At 44.2% G+C, this 24,529-nt stretch overlaps 1 protein-coding gene across 1 annotated transcript in view; it reads left to right on the top strand.

The window, feature by feature from the left end:
- The window catches only part of LOC126109426 (translation initiation factor IF-2-like), a 61,888-nt gene that overhangs the window by 15,987 nt on the left and 21,372 nt on the right, over window positions 1-24,529 (top strand). The window contains exon 2 of the mRNA XM_049914460.1: window positions 7,207-7,358. Within this exon, the coding sequence (XP_049770417.1) occupies window positions 7,207-7,358 (152 nt within the window). The remainder of the gene's footprint in view (window positions 1-7,206; window positions 7,359-24,529) is intronic.

The raw sequence follows: 24,529 nt of genomic DNA, 5'->3' as shown, positions 1-24,529 counted from the left end.
CGGTAAATCATCGAGAACAACAGAAGTGGTATCTGGCGTTCCGCAAGGTAGTGTCATAGGCCCTCTGCTGTTCCTGATTTACATAAATGACCTCGGTGATAATCTGAGCTGCCCCCCTGGATTAGTTGCAGATGACTTTGTAATTTACCGTCTAGTAAAATCATCAGACGATCAATTCCAATTACAAAATGAACTAGATAGGATTTTTGTACGGTGCGGAAAGTGGCAATTGGCACTAAACAAAGAAAAGTGCGAGGTCTTCCACGTGTGTACTAATACAAATCCGATAGATTTTGAGTATACGATAAATCGCACAAATCTAAGTACTGGCTTTGAGCACTATGGGAGTTAACTTCTGAGGTCATCAGTCCCCTAGAACTTAGAACTACTTAAACCTAACTAACCTAAGGACATCACACACATCCACGCCCGAGGATTCGAACTTGCGACCGTAGCGGTCACGCGGTTCCAGACTGAAGCGCCTAGAACCGCACTGTCACACCGGCCGCCAAATCTAAGTACTGTCAATTCGACTAAATAACCAGGAATTACAATTAAATTGGAAAGACCACATAGATAATATTGTGGGGACGGCGAAACAAAGACTGCGATTTGTTGGCAGAACACTCAGAAGATGCGACAAACCCACTAAAGAGACGGCCTAAGTTAGACTTGTCCGTCCTCTGCTGGAATATTGCTGCGCGGTGTGGGATCCTTACCAGGTGGGATTGACGGAGGACATCGAAAGAGCTTGAGAGGGGCAATCGCGCAATAGGGGTGAGAGTGTCACTAATATTATACGCGAGTTGGGGTGGCAGTCACTGAAACGAAGGCGCGTTTCTTTGCGGCAAGATCTATTTACGAAATTTCAATCAACACTTTCTCTTCCGAATGCGACAATATTTGACACCCACTTACGTAGGGAGAAATGATCATCATAATAAAATAAGAGAAATCAGAGCTCGAACGGAAACATTTAGGTGTTTCTTTTTCCCAAGCGCCATTCGAGAGTGGAATGGTAAAGAAGTAGTATGAAAATGGTCCGATAAACCCTCTACCAGGCACTTAAGTGTGAATTGCAGAGTAACCATGTAGATGTAGATAGCTCTCATTTCTCATTCTTTAGTACGATGATGATTGCCTATGTAGGAGAGGCCGTCAATAAAATATTTTCGCATTCGGAGGAGAAAGATGGTGATCGGAATTTCGAGAAAAGGTAACGCCGCAACGAAGAACACTTTTGTTTTAATGACTGCCGCCACAATTCACTTATGACGCCATCTCAACTATTTCACGATAATTAAACTTTTTTAATGTCCTCCATCAATCCTACCTGATGCGAATCCCACACAGCACAGAAATACTCCGAAATAGGGCGGACAAGCGTAGTGTAGGCAGTCTCTTTAGTAGACCTGTTGCATCTTCTAAGTGTCCTACCACTAAATCATTATGTTTGGTTCGGCTTCTCGACAATATTATGGATGCTATTGTTGCAATTTAAGTTATTCGTAATTGTAATCATTAGGTATTTAGTTGAAGTTACAGCCTTTAGATTTCAGTGTTTCGTCGTGTAACCGAAATTTAACGGACTCTTGTTACTACTCATTTTTATTGATTATAAATTGTTTAGCAAATGTTTTTGAATTCCTGATGATTTCGCTACACGGTAAACGACAGCATTCCAATCCTATAGATATCTTACCACTAAGTGGAAAGTCGTAATGTTATGTGAGCTTCACTGCCCTATTCTTAACTAATTTTTATGCCTAATTTTATTCTGAGAAGCTCCATAATGTATGCAAATACCGTAAATTTAAATTTGATTCAAAAAGTGCTTGAAGTGAAGTGAAGTGAAGTGAAGCGCAGCTGGACAACAAGAAACTCTTTAGCGCGCAATGACCGCAACGATAGTAGTTGTGAATCCTTGAGTATGGACTAAAAAAATTGATTTATTAAAAAAAGAGGACTGTTAATCAATATCTTGTGGAAAGAGGGCGTGTTGCTAGGCCGTCGCTCAGAACGTATCATTACATTTAATGAAAACTGCTATTTTAGTGATAAAACCGAGTACAGTATGTGTAAGATCTGTCAAACATTTATGTATACAAATTTTCTGGAAGTGAAGGATAGAAATATCTTGTATTTGGAAAAGGAGGTGAACTTCATTGTCGTCGCCAGCTATCAATCGACAGAATTGTAAGTGAACAAAGTTCACTGATACACAGGAAAGGAAATGCATTCTCTATAGTGTTCATTCAATACGTAACAACTTCTCATAATTTCTAAATTGCAGTAATTGGATTATGTTCTTGTACAATAGTATGGTGCTGAACTCCACTGACGAATTTTGATGGAGCAGGACGTGTACTTTGTAGTGCCAAGGAATCTCCTTTCCTCACGAAAAGCTGATTGCTATTTGATTTTATTTACTTACAACAGTGGCCCCTTAGGTATGAAAAGCTACGTAAACTTGGGCTCAAAGCTATCCGCAATACGGCCAAGTAACTAACAGAGTCGTATTTTTAAACCTTAAAGAACAATAACTGCCTCCAAATTATAATACGTCACCAACTGGTGCAGAAGCTGATCATTAAAGGAGGCAGCAACCAAAATTCAGGTACCAGTTACGACTTAAAGTAAAAATCTCAATCAAAAATCAGTCTCCCTCTCTCTCTCTCTCTCTCTCTCTCTCTCTCTCTCTCTCTCTAACACATATATAAATATTCATATTATTAAGATAAAAGTCATTTTATATTGGCGCCCGAACAGGGACTTGTACACACGTAGTCACAAAGTCCTCTTGCCCCAAGGTTGAGGTAAGATGCCAAAAACTGAAGCATTGCCGAAAAGTTGTTTCATAGTTTGTAATTGTATTTTTCAAGTTAAATGCATTTATATTTTGCACACTAAAGTACTAATTTTAACAAGATATCAATGAATTAAAGGCTAAACAGACAGTTGATTTTTGAAAACGATTTTAGAACAAACACCACGCTATCCAACCCGCTCTACAGAAAATATCAGAAGTAATGACAGGCCCTACGTTAATCTTCAGTGAATGTCTCTACCGAATGAGTTACAACAGCACAACGAAACGGATAATTTCGTGTATCTGGGAAAAGAGTTAACAGGAGCATGGATTACGTAAGTAAGAAAATAATTAGAAAGAAGGAATACCAAAGAGTCGGTAGTAACAGAAAAAGTATTTAAAAATTTCTAAATTGACAAGCTGTACAAAGCGGGAATAAAATTAGAAATGAGCAACAAGAAGGACGGAGGAAAGGTAAGCACAACGTAAGAGAGAGCTGCTCCATAGTTTCTTAGAGGACAGTTACCATGCTCTGGCAAATTATTTCCATTTACGATCAAAAATGTCTAAAGGTGCGTTTAGACGGACAGTAAAAATATCGTACTGCAGACGATGTATCCAGAGAACGTTGTCCGGCAATGCTGCGGCCACACGAATAGCACGAATTGCAGCCACATGTTCTACAACATTACAGGCTATTATAGCCCGTTATTGCTTGTGGCAGCACATTTCCGGGACAGAAAGGATTACAGGGGTCCACACAGTTGCCATAAAACGGACGAACTTACGTTAGTGTCAGCGAGTATGGCTGAACTGCTTTTCCGTAAACCTGAAGTTAGCAAGGACGAGAGGAATCAGACATTGTGAATGCGCTCATTTTTAAGTAAGCGGAATGCTTCGAAAAATTTAACTAGAGAACTGATGCTGTATATATACCTTTGACAGAATTTTATCAGAATGTCAGAACACGATTTCGAATATCTCGTACAAGCAGGGAGTCCCAGAACCCATTTCCGATACAAATATGGGACAACCAGATTGGCAGTCACCATTCTGTTTTCAGGTACTGGCTATTGGCACAGAAATTTAATGTACCTCTGTACATTACGCTATTCACCAGTAAGCAATGCTTCGGTAGCAGGACTGGAAGATTTCATTACGGAAAGTTTGAAATTAGAATACAGTTCTATTTTATTTTTGTTGGTCTACACGCATCACTGTTTACACTATCAACGGCTGCTTCGGGTACGTCTCGAGACGGGGCTAGAATGAAGCTGCTACCATCAGATGTAAATATGGATGAAGACCCACCTTTGTTCCTTCTCTTCCTGTCCAACTCTTTCGTCTCACAGCAGGTACAGGTTCGAAAACTTCGGAATTACACTACTGGCCATTAAAATTGCTACACTAAGAAGAAATGCAGATGATAAATAGGTATTCATTGGACAAATGTATTATACTAGAAATAGAACGCACTCTGGCTGCATAGATCCTGACAAATTAGTGCGCAGAACAACAACCTCTGGGCGTAATAACGGCCTTGATACGCCTGCGCATTGAGCCAAACAGAGCTTGGATGGCGTGTACGGGTACAGCTGCCCATGCAGCTTCAACACGATAACACAGTTCATCAAGAGTAGCGACTGGCGTGTTGTGATGAGGCAGTTGCTTGGCCACCATTGACAAGAGGTTTTCCGTTGGTGAGAAATCTGGAGAATGTGCTGGCCACGGCAGCAGTCGAACATTTTCTGTATCCAGAAAGGCACGTGCAGGACCTGCAACATGCGGTCATGCATTATCCTGCGGAAATGTAGGGTTTCGCAGGGATCGAATGAAGGGTAGAGCAACGGGTCGTAACACATCTGAAATGTAACGTCCACTGTTCAAAGTGCCGCCAATGTGACCGAAACGTGTAACCAATATCACCCCATTCCATCACGCCCGGGTGATACGCCAGTATGGCGATTACGAATACACGCTTCCAATGTGCGTTCACCGCGATGTCGCCAAACACGGATGCGACCATTATGATGCTGTAAACAGAACCTGGATTCATAGGGAAGAATGGCGTTTTGCCATTCGTGCAGCCAGATTTGTGGTCGAGTGCACCACCGCAAGCGATCGTGTCTGTGATGCAGCGTCAAGGGTAACCGCAGCCATGGTCTCCGAGCTGATAGTCCATGCTACTGCAAACGTCGTCGAACTGTTCGTGCAGACGGTTGTTGTCTTGCAAACGTCGCCAACTGTTGACTCAGGGATCGAGACGTGGCTGCACGATCCGTTACAGGCATGCGGATAAGATGCCTGTCATCTCGACTGCTAGTGGTACGAGGCTGTTGGGATCCAGCACGGCGTTCCGTATTACTCTCCTCAACCCACCGATATCATACTCAGCTGACAGTCATCGGATCTCGACCAACGCGAGCAGAAATGTCGCGATACGACAAACGGCAATCGCGAGCGGCTACAATCCGACCTTTATCAAAGTCGGAAACGTGATGGTACGCATTTCTCCTCCTTACACGAGTCATCACAACAACGTTTCATCAGGCAACGCCGGTCAATTGCTGTTTGTGTTTGAGAAATGGGATGGAAACTTTCCTCATATCAGCACGTTGTAGGTGTCGGCACCGGAGCCAACCTTGTGTGAATGCTCTGAAAAGCTAATCATTTGCACATCACAGCATCTTCTTCCTGTCGGTTAAATTTCGCGTCTGTAGCACGTCATCTTCGTGGTGTAGCAGTTTTAATGGCCAGTAGTGTATTTGATTCATTCATCCAGCTTGACTCCCAGCTAATCGACAACAGCTCGTCAACTATTTTTTATCTTCTGACAGGGTACATTAATTTCGACGTTCCATACCTCTGTTCGTAGAAGAACCGCTTTTATAAATTTCATACTTCTCTGGTTTGTCCACTTCTGCAATGCTCGACACGAGAAACAACTACAATATATGGGGCTGAACGCACGCACACAAACATTCGAACAAAAGCGGAACAACACTGGTTTCTGCTCAGACACGTGACTGCAGCGCTGTCGGCGAGAGAAGTAGAAAACAAATATGAGGGCGAGGGGCAAAAGCGTTTATAGACGAGAACAGGGATGGATAATGCCCTGCAATAAAAAATGCTCTCCACACTTCGTGGACAACACCGGCAACTGTACGTCAATACCTCATCAACAGTTTGCAGTATCAGCAATATGGCCCGGCTACAAAACGCAGTTCTCCTCTAAAGCAGCCACATTGGAGCATTGTTGCCAGCAACGCTATTGCCGACAAATGTTGCGATCAAATGTGTTCCATCTGAACGTACCTTAAAGATGATGGTGACAATACAGTCATTTAAGTGCATTTGCTACCCTGTGAAATTTGTCAACGAGACACATGAGGTGCTTCGTATATTTTTATTTTGAGGCAGCGTAACAGATACGTATTCGCACTTGCTTACGTCGAAAGAAATTTATCGTTCTTTTCCTCTATAATAAAAACAACAAAGCTTGTGTTTCTTTCAACCTATTTTCCACTGTTGGAAGCATCTAATGAATTTACCGTCTTTCTCAAATCCACAGTTGGTGCTTTCAGTGATTTGACAATTTCCTACGTATCACATTTCTTGGCACTCGCAGTCGGACCTGTGGACCTATTCGATCCCAGCTGATCATCTGTCAGCAACATTGTCTTCGGACCATTACACAGCTGACGTAGTTTATGTTAACAACAACAGATACAGAAATGAACAGCGGTGAGAACTTCATGTGTTGTTAGTGCTTAAGTGGAGATGGTGTGAACTTGCTTTCACGGTTCGCTAGAAGAACGACTACGAGCGTAACATTACCGATAGCTAGCGAATACGGGCCTAACACGACCGAATGCACTTTGCTCACGCTCATATACAGTTTACACGAGAGAGAATTGCCGTAAGCTGAGGCTCAGGCACATGCGTTCGCTCCGGCGTAAACGTATATTCAGCATGCTTTTACAGCAGTTGTAGCGCGCTTGGGGGAAACGCCACTTTCGCCCGAAACGAGAGAAGCTATCTCTTCGGATTACGGACAGACTATTTTCTTTTCGTATGTTGTTCTTTGTGTGAAAATACGTATGTGCGACTCGGGGCGCGTCGAAACACAACACTGCTTTATTTGCGTGCCTAACCTGCAAATACGCAGCAACAAGTGGTGAGATAGTACGGGATCATCCGTGCACCTAAGACGAACTTTCCTCGCCTGTCGCTATTGAAGGAGTAAGTCTGACACCTCCAGGTTGGCAGCCAATAAGAGACGCGGCGGCCAAGGCGCAGGTGCGAGCCGGCCAATGACGCGGCGGCACCTGTCACCTGTCGGCGGTAGACCCCGCCCCCTGGAAGCCCTGGCCCGGCAGGTGAGGGCCGGCCAATAGCGCGCCGCCTCACCTGTGTCGGCCCGCGAGGCCACGCCCCCCGGCGCCGCTACAGGTGGAGCCCAGGTGAGCGCCGGCCAATGGCGGGCGGCGCCGGGTCCACAGATCAATACGGCCACCACCTGCCGCCCGGCGCCGCCGCCCACGTGTGTGTATGTGTGTGTGTGCGCGGCGCCGGGTCTGCTCGGGTCGGCGGCTCCGTCTTAAAGCTACCCCGCCCAGCACGACAGCGCGGAGGCCGAATGCTAGGTACCGTTACATATCTACCAAATAACATCTTTGCTCTGTACTGTACCATGGCGATGTGTAAACTTTGGAAATCTTACTTTAAATGCGAACATTTTCGGTTAGGCTTTAGCGTGACTGTTCTTGATATCGAATGAAACAACAAGTTTACTGTTACTGTCACTGTTTATCTTGACGACGCGTTTCAAACGTCTGAATTTCTATCATCAGGTGGATATACATTTGTTAGTATGATATATGTGTGTGTTGTGTTACGCTTTTTGGTGGAACTTGTGACACTGTCCCCAATGACAGCTTGCCTTCGCTGTATATAACACATGACATGTGCACTGTATATAATATGACAGTACCTATGTAATACGACTGTATATATGTGGACGACACTGAAAGGAACCTGTGCCCACTGCTGACAGTGTCATAAGTTCCTCCCAATATCGTAAAGCAACAGACACACATGTCATACTAGCAAATGTGAATCCACCTGATGATGGAGGTTTAAGCCTTTGAAACGAGTCGAGGAGTTAAATTAACAGTGACGGGTAGCAGTAAACTTGTTATTTCATTTGACTGGAAATCTTATAGAGGGTGATCAATCATTAACGCAACCACCTGGCGGACACACACACACACACACACACACACACACACACACACACACACACACAGTAATTCCACCTCCGCTAGGACCTTGCTTAGTACAGCGGTGCGGGTCTCCCGCATCGTCCCCTGCGGTCTGTCATGGAGTATGGGACTTCATCACTATATATATATATATATATATATATATATATATATATATATATATATATTAGGGGCGGCTGCGCTCACGGGGAGCGTATTTCGCCAGCCTTTGTGTAGATTTGTTGCGTAAGTAGCACGAGGTTGTTAGGCGATGGGGTACAGTGTTTTTGTTGTCATAAAGTAATTTTTTTAATGAAAACACCGCCATTTGACTGTATTGTTTATTTGATTGCGACCCAGGTTTCAGCATTTTATGCCGTTTTCCAGTGATTGAGTTTATGTCTTTAAGATGTACACGTCTGGCATTTCGTGGGGTGCGAATATTTTCCTTAATTTATGGCCAGTTTTGAGATTGATGTCCTGCAATATATATTAATGACAAAAAACTCAGTAATTTGAAAATGGCATAAAAGACCGAAACCTGAGTCGTAATTAAATAAACAACAAAGCAGTCAAATGGCAGTGTGTTCATCTAAAAATTTAGGAATACGGTGTACTGAGCGAAAGTTTTCCAAATGATTTGGCGAAATACAATTATTCTACTCGCCCAAGGGTATTCATATATGACTGATACGTACGTACTCAACCAGCGCGTGCAGTAAGAAGACAATTTCAAGAGTAATTCCCTAATGTTCGAGTTCCTAATCGGGGTACGATTCATCGAGTGAGAAATAGATCGTGCGAAACGACTGTGTTCTTGACAGGGAACAGACAGCCACGTACAGTACTCACAGAATAAACACATGATAACACTGGGCATGCTCTGGGAAGCTATCCTGGAAAATCAGTCGGCGTCTTTCTCAGAAGACGGAAATTTCCTACGGCTCTGTTCGAACGGCTGCGAACTTACTGACGTTACAACCCTACAAAATAACTGCACTGCAAGAATTTAAACCAGGTGACCCTTCAAAAAGGTTGCGATATTGTGAATGGATTTTGAATAGCGTGCCTGGAGACGAAATTGACCCTCAGCGAACTTTCTTTTCGTACGAATTATGATTCCACTTAAGTGGATACGTTAAGTCACAAAATAACAGTTGCTGGAGCTCTGAAAATCCTGTACCAAGCGCTGTCAGTCGAGCAGCGGTCATGTACCAAATAGTTTTATCTGGTGACTTCGGTTTTACGAGGTGCATTCAAGTTCTAAGGCCTCCGATTTTTTTTCTAATTAACTACTCACCCGAAATCGATGAAACTGGCGTTACTTCTCGACGTAATCTCCCTGCAGACGTACACATTTTTCACAACGCTGACGCCATGATTCCATGGCAGCGGCGAAGGCTTCTTTAGGAGTCTGTTTTGACCACTGGAAAATCGCTGAGGCAATAGCAGCACGGCTGGTGAATGTGCGGCCACGGAGAGTGTCTTTCATTGTTGGAAAAAGCCAAAAGTCACTAGGAGCCAGGTCAGGTGAGTAGGGAGCATGAGGAATCACTTCAAAGTTGTTATCACGAAGAAACTGTTGCGTAACGTTAGCTCGATGTGCGGGTGCGTTATCTTGGTGAAGCAGCACACGCGCAGCCCTTCCCGGACGTTTTTGCTGCAGTGCAGGAAGGAATTTGTTCTTCAAAACATTTTCGTAGGATGCACCTGTTACCGTAGTGCCCTTTGGAACGCAATGGGTAAGGATTACGCCCTCGCTGTCCCAAAACATGGAAACCATCATTTTTTCAGCACTGGCGGTTACCCGAAATTTTTTTGGTGGCGGTGAATCTGTGCGCTTCTTTTGAGCTTACTGGCGCTTTGTTTCTGGATTGAAAAATGGCATCCACGTCTCATCCATTGTCACAACCGACGAAAAGAAAGTCCCATTCGTGCTGTCGTTGCGCGTCAACATTGCTTGGCAACATGGCACACGGGCAGCCGTGTGGTCGTCCGTCAGCATTCGTGGCACCCACCTGGATGACACTTTTCGCATTTTCAGGTCGTCATGCAGGATTGTGTGCACAGAACCCACAGAAATGCCAACTCTGGAGGCGATCTGTTCAACAGTCATTCGGCGATCCCCCAAAACAATTCTCTCCACTTTCTCGATCGTGTAGTCAGACCGGCTTGTGCGAGCCCGAGGTTGTTTCGGTTTGTTGTCACACGATGTTCTGCCTTCATTAACCTGTCGCACCCACGAACGCACTTTCGACACATCCATAAGTCCGTCACCACATGTCTCCTTCAACTGTCGATGAATTTCAATTGGTTTCACACCACGCAAATTCAGAAAACGAATGATTGCACGCTGTTCAAGTAAGGAAATCGTCGCCATTTTAAGTATTTAAAACAGTTCTCATTCTCGCCGCTGGCGGTAAAATTCCATCTGCCGTACGGTGCTGCCATCTCTGGGACGTATTGACAATGAACGCGGCCTCATTTTAAAACAATGCGCATGTTTCTATCTCTTTCCAGTCCGGAGAAAAAAAATCGGAGGCCTTAGAACTTGAATGCACCTCGTACATGAAAAAGAATGACCAGGAGAGCAGTTGTTTCATATATCGTTGTATCCAAATGGTTTATAAATGTTAATCTACATTCAGATCCGATGTTGGCTCCTTTATCGTGTTGAAACCGGTTATCCAGTAAACAGTATTTAAGGGATCTTCGCTTCTGAATTATTTCTAACAAGGGAACCTCCCCATCGCACCCCCCTCAGATTTAGTTATAAGTTGGCACAGTTGATAGGCCTTGAAAAACTGAACACATATCAATGGAGAAAACAGGAAGAAGTTGTGTGGAACTATGAAAAAAATTAGTAAAATATACAAACTGAGTAGTCCATGCGCAAGATAGGCAACATCAAGGAGATTATGAGCTCAGGAGCAGTGTGGTCCCGTGGTTAGCGTGAGCAGCTGCGGAGTGAGAGGTCGTTGGTTCAAGTCTTCCCTCGACTAAAAATTTTACTTACTTTATTTTCGCAAAGTTATGATCTGTCCGTTCGTTCATTGACGTCTCTGTTGACTGTAATAAGTTTAGTGTCTGTTTTCCGACCGCATCGCAAAACTGTGCGATTAGTAGACGAAAGGACGCGCCTCTTAAATGGAAACCGAAAACATTTGATCGCAAGGTCATAGGTCAACCGATTCCTCCACAGGAAAACAAGTCTGATATATTCTATACGACACTGGTGACGGCATGTGCGTCACATGACAGGAAAATGTTGTCGACCCACCTAACTTGTAGACTTAGCGAATGGGTAAAATGATTCTTCTACCTTGCCCGATTTAGGTTTTCTTGTGGATGTGATAATCACTCCCAAAAAAGTGATGAAAACATAAGAGTTTGTCACATATACTGAAAATAAAAAATTAAACTTTTCACTCGAGGGAAGACTTGAACCTTGGACCTCTCGTTCCGTAGCTGCTCTCGCTAACCACGGGACCACGGCGCTCCTTGAACCCCATTGTCCTTGATGTTGCCTGTCTTCGCGTGGACTACTCAGTTTGTATATTTTACTAATTTTTTTTATAGTTCCACACAACTTCTTCCTCTTTTCTCGATTCATCTGTGTTCAGTTTTTCAAGGCCTTTCCACTGTACCAACTTTAACTAAATCTGAGGAGGGTGCGATGGGGAGGTTCCCTTGTAAGAATGAAATGTTTGTGTTAATGTTTTGTGGTCGTTCACCAGTAAAGTAACAAAGAAATCAATGTCATAAAGACATTACACCTACGACCAGAATTAAGCCATATGAAAAATAATGTCGGCCTTTGTACGAAAAGCGTAATACGCTTACGTGACGAAAGTTACGGGATACCTCCTGATATGGTGCCGGACCCCTTTCACCCGGAGTAACGCTGCAGCTCGACGTGGCGTGGCCTCAAGACGTTGGAACTTCCTTCAGAAATACTGACCCATGCTGTCTCTTTAGCTATCCACAAGCGTCAAAGTGTTGTCAGTGCAGAAGGTTGTTCACGAACTGACTTCTCGATCAGATCCCATAAATGTTCAACAGGTGGCCAAATCATCCGCTCGAAATGTCCAGAATGTTCTTCAAAGTAGTGGCGTACAATTGTGCAGACATGGCGCATTGTCATCCATAAATGTTTCATCGTAGTTTGGGGACAGTAATGGCTGCAAATGGCCTCCAAGTAGCCGAAAATAACCACTGCACTCATTTATCGGTTCAGTTTTACCAAAGGAGCCTGTCCATTCCATGTAAACACGTCCCACACCGTTAAGGAGCCTGCACCAGTCTGTACAGAGCCTTGTTGACAACTTGGGTCCAAGGCTTCGTGGGGCATGTATCACACTCTAACCCTACCATCAGCTCTTACCAGCTAAAATCGGGCCTCATCTGACAAAGCCAAGGTTTTCCAGTGGCCTAGTGTTGAAGAGGAATGGACATCTCTAAAAAGGGCCATCACGGAAGTTGGGAAGGAAAACATAGGTACAAAGAAGGTAGTTGCGAAGAAACCATGGGTAACAGAAGAAATACTTCAGTTGATTGATGAAAGGAGGAAGTACAAACATGTTCCGGGAAAATCAGGAATACAGAAATACAAGTCGCTGAGGAATGAAATAAATAGGAAGTGCAGGGAAGCTAAGACGAAATGGCTGCAGGAAAAATGTGAAGACATCGAAAAAGATATGATTGTCGGAAGGACAGACTCAGCATACAGGAAAGTCGAAACAACCTTTGGTGACATTAAAAGCAACGGCGGTAACATTAAGAGTGCAACGGGAATTCCACTGTTCAATGCAGAGGAGAGACCAGATAGGTGGAAAGAATACATTGAAAGCCTCTATGAGGGTGAAGATTTGTCTGATGCGATAGAAGAAGAAACAGGAGTCGATTTAGAAGAGATAGGCGATCCAGTATTAGAATCGGAATTTAAAAGATCTTGGGAGGACTTACGGTCAAATAAGGCAGAAGGGATAGATAACATTCCATCAGAATTTCTAAAATCATTGCGGGAAGTGGCAACAAAACGACTATTCACGTTGGTGTGTAGAATATATGAGTCTGGCGATATACCATCTGACTTTCGGAAAAGCATCATCCACACAATTCCGAAGACGGCAAGAGCTGACAAGTGCGAGAATTATCGCACAATCAGCTTAACAGCTCATGAATCGAAGCTGCTTACAAGAATAATATACAGAAAAATGGAAAAGAAAATTGAGAATGCGCTAGGTGACGATCAGTTTGGCTTTAGGAAAAGTAAAGGGACGAGAGAGGCAATTCTGACGTTACGGCTAATAATGGAGGCAAGGCAAAAGAAAAATCAAGACACTTTCATAGGACTTGTCGACCTGGAAAAAGCGTTCGACAATATAAAATGGTCCAAGCTGTTCGAGATTCTGAAAAACGTAGGGGTAAGCTATAGGGAGAGACGGGTCATATACAATATGTACAACAACCAAGAGGGAATAATAAGAGTGGACGATCAAGAACAAAGTGCTCGTATTAAGAAGGGTGTAAGACAAGGCTGTAGTCTTTCGTCCCTACTCTTCAATCTGTACAGCGAGGAAGCAATGATGGAAATAAAAGAAAGGTTCAGGAGTGGAATTAAAATACAAGGTGAAAGGATATCAATGATACGATTCGCTGATGACATTGTTATCCTGAGTGAAAGTGAAGAAGACTTAAATGATCTGCTGAACGGAATGAACAGTCTAATGAGTACACAGAATGGTTTGAGAGTAAATCGGAGAAAGACGAAGGTAATGAGAAGTAGTAGAAATGGGAACAGCGAGAAACTTAACATCAGGATTGATGGTCACGAAGTCAATGAAGTCAGGGACTTCTGCTACCTAGGCAGTAAAATAACCAATGACGGACGGAGCAAGGAGGACATCAAAAGCAGACTCGTTATGGCAAAAAAGGCATTTCTGGCCAAGAGAAGTCTACTAATATCAAATACCGGCCTTAATTTGAGGAAGAAATTTCTGAGGATGTACGTCTGGAGTACAGCATTGTATGGCAGTGAAACATGGACTGTGGAAAAACCGGAACAGAAGAGAATCGAAGCATTTGAGATGTTGTGCTATAGACGAATGTTGAAAATTAGGTGGACTGATAAGGTAAGGAATGAGGAGGTTCTACGCAGAATCGGAGAGGAAAGGAATATGTGGAAAACATTGATAAGGAGAAGGGACAGGATGATAGCACATCTGCTAAGACATGAGGGAATGACTTCCATGGTACTAGAGGGATCTGTAGAGGGCAAAAACTGTAGAGGAAGACAGAGATTGGAATACGTCAAGCAAATAATTGAGGACGTAGGTTGCAAGTACTACTCTGAGATGAAGAGGTTAGCACAGGAAAGGAATTCGTGGCGGGCCGCATCAAACCAGTCAGTAGACTGATGACCCAAAAAAAAAAAAAAAAAAGTATCTAACCCACATGGTCATGAGCCGAGGAGGGGCGCTACACGCGATGTCGTGCTGTTAGCAAAGCCACACGCGTCGGTCGTCTGACGCCATAGCCCATCAACGCCGAATTTCGTCGCACTGTCCTACCGCATACGTACGTACGTCGCAAATTGATTTTAGCCGCTATTTAACACAGTGTTGTCTGTCTGTTAGCACTGACAAGTCTACGCAAACGTCGCTACTGTCGGTCGTTAAGTGAAGGCACTGCGTTGTCCGTGGTGAGAGGTAATGCCTAGAATTTGGTACTCTCGCTTTGTCGGCAACCTTTTAACGTGAATCGCCCGAGTGAAAGTGACAACTCTGGCAATGTACTGTCCTTTTATACCTTGTATACGCGATAGCACCATCATCTGCGGAGGATGCTAAGTTCACCCAACTTGGATATGATGTGACGTCATTATGACGTATATACGCTTTAGTCGATTAACACACCTATCGACTTTTACGAACGTTCGAGATTCTAAACTGTCGTCAGCTAGTGGTTTGTTTTGACACGTGCGATTCTGAGAACAGCTCAGTGTGGCAGCGTATATGTATTTCGCCAAAATAAAAGCAAAAGAGCTGGGTATTAATAGAAATATTCCTGACCGTGGCCTTGAAAACACCACGGACAACACGTTTCGTAAAAAAGTGAAGTCTTCTTATGTCCCGAACAGATTAGATTGTGTGATTGTTGTATTGAACGCTTACGCCGAAAATAATATTTATTTATTATCAATATTTTAGTACGGTTTCATACAATTGGTCTTGTCAGTACATATTAGATTGTAGCAGCATACTCTTGCTGACTTTTTTTTCTTAATTTATATAGCTGAAAGAGAACTCGTGCAAGTTTGTGAGCTAAGTAATTTATATGTCCATCCCAAGATAGTCTTTTTATCAACCGTAAGTCCAAGTAATTTTACACTCGGACCGCAGACACAGGTACCTTAGTGTCCAGTAATGGCTGGTGTGTAGAATTATTGAATTTCGAACTTAAAAAGAAAAATATGAGGCATTGGTGAAGAAAAATCGTCTACCGGAGATAAAATACAAGGGGAAGTGGATTTCTCAATGTAATCTTAACCAAAGGTTAGTGTCTACTACTGACTGACTTATGAAATGATTGAATGCAGTGTCAAAGCATTCCATGGTGGTATGATAAACCTGGCGTACTGTATATTATGTCATGTATACAACCACAATAGTTTTAGCATGTACCTGGCCATGTCAATGTGGTTTATGTCAGCAGTATAATTTGCTAAGACAAGATTATGCAAAATACGAATTGCATCACAACATGAGCGGATAGCTTAAACTATGCAGAAGTCTCGTTACTTTTGCTGGATGCAGCTTGCAGAAGACGGCACCAGTAAAGGTCTCTTACTCGGAGAACCAATGTGTTTGGTCATCATATACTCAGTTCAGCTTTGGAGTCTGCTGTTCACAATCGAATGGCGCAGAGCACAGCGCTACCCTGTCACAACCTCTCGAAAGTTCACAAATGTCGAATAGTCGATATACGGTTTCTCTCGTTTTCGATGTAGCGTGTATACGTCATAATGACGTCACATCATATCCAAGTCCGGTGAACTTAGCATCCTCCATCATCTGCATACACGGAAAAGCAGCAGGACTGAGAATGACTTGGACAGAATTTCTATTACGTATGCTGATTAGCAGCTTCCTTCGAATGTAAGGAAATGAGAATTAATCCCAATGGATAGGAAAAACTATCCGTTGTGTCCGAATAGCCTATCAGTAGGCATTAATGATATGTTGCTAGACTCAAAAAATTTGATTTAATAAATATAGACGCCTGAAGCTCTGAAAAGAAATAAATCTGATCGAGCAGCTAATGACAGTAGCTATGATGGGGATACTTGGAGGGACGAAGAAGATGTTTTAGTGAATATGTTTATATATGGTCATTTTTTCCACCTTGTACAAACTCTAAGGACTGATTGATGAGACAATACGGAACAAAAAATATCTAATGAACTTATGGTTTCCATGCTAGAGACCATTTATTCAATCATACTTTGCTACAGAGACTGCGGTCTGATACGCGTTGTAACAAGGAGCCACAGTTACAGTATGCGTGGTTTCCTCCTAGAGGGTCGTACTGTTCCTCATACGCCATGCCCTAGCATCCTCTCCTGCCGCAGTAATTGGTGATGTGTGTCCGGTACACTTCCCTTGTTGACTCACCTTGTAGTGGCTCTGATACAGCGTTGTACACAATGGTTCCGTATTCGAATCTAGAGCTTGCCGATATGGTGTTTACTTACGGGATGGCAAATGGCAACGGGTTGCGAGCAGAAAGTTTGTATCACGAGACCTGTCCCCACTGACAACAATCCCAGCATTCAATGTTTGCGGCACTGCTTCGCTGTTTTTCTGAGATAGGGTCGTTTCAGGAAGCAAGAATTCGTGAAGGACGTATCCGAAATGTTTGGACAGACTTAGAGGAAAATGTGGTGATCACCGCTAAACGAGACCGCCATGTCAGTGCTAGGCATCTGGCCCGCCAGTACAGGGTAAGCCAGACGACCGTGTGGAACATTCTCCATGACAACTGTTCCTGCCCTTATCACTTACAGCGTGTGGAGGACTTACTAGAGACAGACTTTCCACATCCGGAGACGTTTCGCCTCTGACTCCCTCATCAGGCAACCGCGATTCAGGGACTTGTGTCGCCTGTCCTATTCACAGATGAGGCCGCCTCTACGCGGAATGGTATCTTCAGCTTGCACAACAGTCAGCTGTGGGATTGTATCCACTCCCCTCATGGTGTGGTGACAGCGAATTACCAGCATCGGTGCAGCCGGAATGTGCGGGCCAGGATAATTGGTGACCGTATTTTGTGACCAATCTCCCTTCCACGTCGCCTAACAGGCCGGAACTATCAGCGTTTCTTGCGGGTGACTTTGACTCCCATGCTGGAAGAAGTGCCATCGATGATTCGAAGGGCTATGTGGCTGCTACACGATGGTGCTCCAGCCCTCTTCGCCGTTAACGTCCGGACGAATTTCAGTCGTGTCTTTTTTCCTGGGCGACGGATCGGACGAGGGGGCCCAGTTGTATGGGCTGCTCGTTCACCGGATCTCAACCCGTGTGTTTTCTGGTTCGGGAGTATTTGGAAAGTACCGTGCATGCACAGCCCCTTGCAGATGTGAGGAGATTGGAACAGTATATTTTACATCTACATACATACTCCACAATCCACCATACGGTGCGTGGCGGAGGGTACCTCGTACCACAACTATCATCTTCTCTCCCTGAAACTTCCTGGCAGATTAAAATTGTGTGCCCGACCGAGACTCGAACTCGCGACCTTTGCCTTTCGCGGGCAAGTGCTCTACCACCTGAGCTACCGAACCACGACTCACGCCCGGTGCTCACAGCTTCACTTCTGCCAGTACCTCGTCTCTTACCTTCCAAACTTTACAGAAACTCTCCTGCGAACCTTGCAGAACACAGCTGCAGAGTGAAAATCTCATTCTGGAAACATCCCCCAGGCTGTGGCTAAGCCATGTCTCCGCAGTAGCCTTTCTTTCAGGAGTGCTAGTTCTGCAAGGTTCGCAGGAGAGCTTCTGTAAAGTTTGGAAGGTAGGAGACGAGATACTGGCAGAAGTAAGGCTGTGAGCACCGGGCTTGAGTCGTAATTCGGTAGCTCTGATGGTAGAGCACTTGCCCGCGAAAGGCAAAGGTCCTGAGTTCGAGTCTCGGTCGGGCACACAGTTTTAATCTACCAGGAAGTTTCATATCAGCACACACTCCGCTGCAGAGTGAAAATCTCATTCTATCTTCTCTCCCTGTTTCACTCCGAAACAGAACGAAGGAAAAATGACTGCCCATATGCCTCTGCACGAGCCCTAATCTCTTGTCTTTGTGGTCTCTCCGCGAAATATAAGTTGGCGGCAGTAAAATTGTACCGCAGTCAGCCTCAAATGCTGGTTCTCTAAATTTCCTCAGTAGAGATTCACGAAAAGAACGCCTCATTTCCTCCAGAGACTCCCACCCGAGTTCCTGGAGCATTTCCGTAACACTCGCGTGATGACCAAACCTACCAATAACAAATCTAGCAGCCCGTAATGTGAATTGCTTCTGTGTCCTACCCAATCCGACCTGATAGGGATCCCAAACGCTCGGGCAGTAGTCAAGAATAGGTCGTATTAGTGTTTTATAAGCGGTCTCCTTTACAGATGAACCGCATCTTCCCAAAATTCTACCAATGAACCGAAGACGACTATCCGCTTTCCCCACAACTGCCATTACATGCTTGTCCCACTTCATATTGCTCTGCAATGTTACGCCCAAATATTTAGTCGACGTGACTTTGTCGAGAGCTACACTACCAATGGAATATTCAAACATTACGGAATTCTTTTTCCTATTCATCTGCATTAATTTACATTTATCTATATTTAGAGTTAGATACCATTCTTTACACCAATCACGAATCCTGTCCAAGTCATCTTGTATCCTCCTACAGTCACTCAACAACGACACCTTCCCGTACACCACAGCATCTTCAGCAAACAGCCGCAGATTGCTATCCACCCTACCCAAAAGATCATTTACGTAGATAGAAAACAACAGCGGACCTACCACACTTCCCTGGGGCACTCCAGATGATACCCTCACCTTCGATGAACACCCACCATCGAGGACAACGTACTGGCTTCTGTTACTTAAGAAGTCGTCAAGCCATTCACATACTTGGGAACCAATCCCATATGCTCGTACCTTAGTTAGGAGTCTGCAGTGGGGCACCGAGTCAAACGCTTTCCGGAAGTCAAGGAATATGGCATCCGTCTGATACCCTTCATCCGTGGTTAGCAAGATATTATGTGAAAAAAGGGCGAGTTGCGTTCCGCAGGAACGATGCTTTCTAAAGCCGTGCTGATGTATGGACAGCAGCTTCTCTGTCTCAAGGAAATTCATAATATTCGAACTGATAATATGTTCGAGAATCCTGCAACAAACCGATGTTACGGATATTGGTCTGTAATTCTGAGGATCCGTCCTTCTACCCTTCTTATATACAGGAGTCACCTGCGCTTTTTTCCAGTCGCTCGGGACTTTACGTTGGGCAAGAGATTCGCGATAAATGCAAGTAAGGAGCCAATGCAGTAGAGTACTCTCTGTAAAACCGAATTGGAATCCCATCAGGACCTGGCGATTTATTTATTTTCAACCCATTCAGCTGCTTCACAACCCCAGGGATGTCTATTAATACGTCCTCCATACGGGAAACTGTACGAGACTCACACGGCGGTATGTTTGTACGATCCTCCTGCGTGAAAGATTTCTCCAATGCTAAATTTAAAATTTCAGCTTTCGTTTTGCTGTATTCCTTAGCCAGGCCAGACTGATCAGTGAGTGACTGGATGGAAGCCTTCGGCCCACTTACCGATTTTACGGAAGACCAGAATTTCCTTGAGTTTTCAGCAAGATCTTTTGCCAAGGTATGACGGTGGTAGTGGTTGTATGCTTAGCGCATCGCTCTTTTTACAGCAGCACGAATCTGTACTATCAGGTGTGCCGCAGGGGAGTGTCATAGGACCGTTGCTATTCACAATATACATAAATGACCTGGTGGATGACATCGGAAGTTCACTGAGGCTTTTTGCAGATAATGCTGTGGTGTATCGAGAGGTTGTAACAATGGAAAATTGTACTGAAATGCAGGAGGATCTGCAGCGAATTGACGCATGGTGCAGGGAATGACAATTGAATCTCAATGTAGACAAGTGTAATGTGCTGCGAATACACAGATAGATAGACCCTTTATCATTTAGCTACAAAATAGCAGGTCAGCAACTGGAAGCAGTCAATACCATAAATTATCTGGGAGTACGCATTAGCAATGATTTAAAATGGAATGATCATATAATGTTGATCGTCGGTAAAGCAGATGCCAGACTGAGATTCATTGGAAGAATCCTAAGGAAATGGAATCCGAAAACAAAGGAAGTAGGTTACAATACGCTTGTTCGCCCACTGCCTGAATACTGCTCAGCAGTGTGGGATCCGTACCAGATAGGGTTGATAGAAGATATAGAGAAGATCCAACGGAGAGCAGCGCGCTTCGTTACAGCATCATTTAGTAATCGCAAAAGCGTTACGGAGATGATAGATAAACTCCAGTGGAAGACTCTGCAGGAGAGACGCTCAGTAGCTCGGTACGGGCTTTTGTCAAAGTTTCGAGAACATACCTTCACCGAAGAGTCAAGCAGTATATTGCTCCCTCCTACGTATATCTCGCGAAGAGACCATGAGGATAAAATCAGAGAGATTAGAGCCCACACAGAGGCATACCGACAATCCTTCTTTCCACGAACAATACGAGACTGGAATAGAAGGGAGAACCGATAGAGGTACTCAAGGTACCCTCCGCCACACACTGTCAGGTGGCTTGCGGAGTATGGATGTAGATGTAGATGTAACTTTTGGTTGCCCTCATTCTCCCGATCTTCCTTGTACCGCAAGTGCAACTGTCTTTGCTTCCTTATTCACGGTGCCTTTGCCACTGTTTGGATGCAACGTGGCCGATGTGAACGTGTGAGCCAGAACATGGTACGGTTGGTGCACGGAGGTGTTGAGGCACATGGAAAATATTTTCAGCACATACTATAACAGTGGCTGCACGGTACAGCACGTACTAGCCCGCAGCCTCTGTAACCATGTGTGACCGAATAAATGGTGTCTAGCATGGAAACTATGCATTTCTGGACAGAAGTTCATTGGAACTTTTTTGTTCCGTATCATCTCATCTACCAATCCCTGGAATTTGTACACGGTGAAAAAAGAAATCACGCTGTATATTCATTAGTAGGAACAGCAGTAAACAAGCTAATGATAATGGAGGACATTAATTTAGAACCTGGAGCGATTTGCGTACCTTTTATTTTATCAAATATTTATTCAATAATAAAGATAAAGTGGAAAACTTGTCACGGAATGGAGTGCGTAAAATCAGTTGCAAGCAGGGTGGAAAAGTGTATATTGGTCAGGCGGGCAAAGCTGCGGCAATTAGCCTATTTGAGCATAAGAGAAGCTGGAGACTAAGCAAGAAAGTAAATACTGAAAATCAACAAACAGTTGACACAGTGCCCCAGCCTAAAATTAAATGATCAGACTCAATTTCCATTTACCGCTTTCTTAAATTAAGCTTCCGTTACAAATCGCAGATTCAAACTATAAATTCATCATATTTCTCATTAGATGTGAAATGAATCTCCACAAAAAACTGTTACTCCATTTCTTAGTTAGTGTAATTATTTGTATGTGATAAAAATTTAACTTTTTTCTATGAAATAGTCAGGCATTTTTGTATCTTCTGGTCAAATAATATCTTTGTTAGTCGCGTATTACGTTTATCTGTGTTTGCGGCATTCAGCAGTTTTCATGTGAGAATAGCCTTAGAAGCTGAAAGCCGGTCATTGACCTAATAAAAATAATTTTCCAGGACATTAAGGAGTGTTTTCCTTTTTAGTATTAATATATTATTAGACATTGAAGTAGATCAAGCAAAAGTTGTAAAACAAACACTTATTTTGTCTAGAATACTCGTGTGGAAGCTGTGAACTATATAACTCGCACTGCAGCACATACAGGAATTCACTGAAGAACAGTTCGGTCGCTTGTAAGAAGAAAGAGTTGTCAGTACAATATTTGAAACTGTTTGTTCCCCTTCCAACTGGCGAAATGTAAAAACGATACCATGGTATTAGCGTCGGGAATTTCAGAGAAATTAAGTCAATTCTACTACTACACGTGTAATGCTGTAAGAAGTAGTCGTTCAGTTGTTAAAATTAGCGGTTTATTTGAGGTATAAATGGTTCAAATGGCTCTAAGCACTATGGGACTTAACATCTGAGGTCATCAGACTTAGAACGACTTAAACCTAACTAACCTAAGGACATCACACACATCCATGCCCGAGGTAGGATTCGAACCTGCTACCGTATCAGTCCCGAGGTTCCAGACTGTAGCGCTTACAACCGCTCGGCCACTGCTGCCGGCTATTTCAGGTATAAATGAGAAGTTGTAAGCATGATCTCCAATTTTCGTAGTGGGCAGACTAACGATAGAAACTCGGCTTTCTGTCTCACTGTCACGTGACTCAGATGTTGATTTCAAACTTCAACACGGCAGACATGGGGGCGTACGTGGTCTGTATGTAAGGTGAGACCTGAGTTGCTCCCGGTGTATGCAGTGTTCAAATACTCGTAACTGACGGTAACAGAATCGGGTGACGTCGTCGACAACCGCCGATGTTTCGACAGGAGAAAATGCAGTCATTTTCAAGGCTAAACTGCAGCTAGTAAGCGCTGTGCAATTGAGTTTAACATCTCTGCTAACAGAGGTTTCAAATTCACTTGCACAGCGCTTACTAGCTGCAGTTTTGACTTGAAAGTGACTGCATGTGCTCCTGTCGAAACATAGGGAGTTGTCGGGGACGTCAACCGATTGCATTACCGTCAGTTATCTTAACACTGTAAGTTATCTCCCGTCTAATACGTAGCTGCCTGGTACTGGGGGATCACAGAGACGTTGCCATAGAAACGCAGACACGAAGCATCCGCGCCAAGGCCACATTTAGCTGTTGAGGTCCTCTTACCTCGCTGACAATGGGTGCAGGACGAACTACCCTCCGCCACACACCTCGCAGCGGCTTGAGGGGTTCATAGGTGTAGATGTAGAGACCGTTCACCAGCAGTGAGCAGGTACGTGGGTGTCAGTTGCACCGTCTGCGCGCTATACGCCGTCTAGCTCGTTGATTCCCGGCGACGGTTCGCACCCCTGCGAGAGCGCCATCATCAGGAGCGGAGTGTTGCGTTCCGCGGCGCGGCGCGGCGGCCGGCTGTGCAGTTCCTCTTGAAGGCGGACTATCGACTCGCCGCCGCGACCTCTCGGCCGTCCCGTAGCGTGCGCTACGCCGTCTCTCTACCTACCTAGCGAGGCGGGCTGGCGGGCAAGCGGGCACTGTCTAACTCTGCTCGCACTGCGATTACTATGCGTCCAAAACTAGACGCACTGCGACGCACAACGACGTCATGCCACTACTATAACGCACATCCAGCTGGGTCACGGCCATTATCCGTCGCATATTTATAGGACAAGCCGGTCGTTGTGGCCGAGAGGTTCTAGGCGCTTCATTCCGGAAAGGCGCTGCTGCTACGGTCGCTGGTTCGAATCCTGCCACGGGCATGTATGTGTGTTATGTCTTTACCGCTGTAGCCGAGCAATTCTAGGCCCTTCAGTCCGGAACCGCGCTGCTGCTACAGTCGCAGGTTCGAATCCTGCCTCGGGCATGCATGTGTGTTATGTCCTTAGGTTAGTTAAGTTTAAGTAGGTCTAAGTTCTAGGGGACTGATAACCTCAGAAGTTAAGTCCCATATTGCTCAGAGCCATTTGAATCATTTTTGAGCCATCACACCGTTTTTACATTTTCCACATTTAAAAAAAAGCTTAGAAAACGTCTACTTCCATCAGAGGCATTTCCACCGCTACTACATTCTGCGATACTCTAATTATTCCAAAGAGGTTACAAACGAAAAGAGTTTACAAATTTCTTTACCGAAGAAGAATCTTCCCTAAAATACACTTTGCCCGCATCTCGTGGTCGTGCGGTAGCGTTCTCGCTTCCCACGCCCGGGTTCCCGGGTTCGATTCCCGGCGGGGTCAGGGATTTTCTCTGCCTCGTGATGGCTGGCTGTTGTGTGCTGTCCTTAGGTTAGTTAGGTTTAAGTAGTTCTAAGTTCTAGGGGACTGATGACCATAGATGTTAAGCCCCATAGTGCTCAGAGACATTTAAACCTAAAATACATCATTATTTTGTAAATCAATTTAGGAATAAATTTAATAAGTAACGTTAGATTGTGCAATTAATAATATAAATTGTAAGTATGCCACAAATTTTGAAGTTTCAATTATTTTTAAAAGAAGAGTAATTTTAACTGTTAGTACGTATCGATTGT

The sequence above is a fragment of the Schistocerca cancellata genome, chromosome 12 (assembly GCF_023864275.1).
Source record: "Schistocerca cancellata isolate TAMUIC-IGC-003103 chromosome 12, iqSchCanc2.1, whole genome shotgun sequence".
Taxonomy (NCBI): Eukaryota; Metazoa; Arthropoda; class Insecta; order Orthoptera; family Acrididae; genus Schistocerca; species Schistocerca cancellata.
This window is presented reverse-complemented; position numbering and strand designations above follow the sequence as displayed.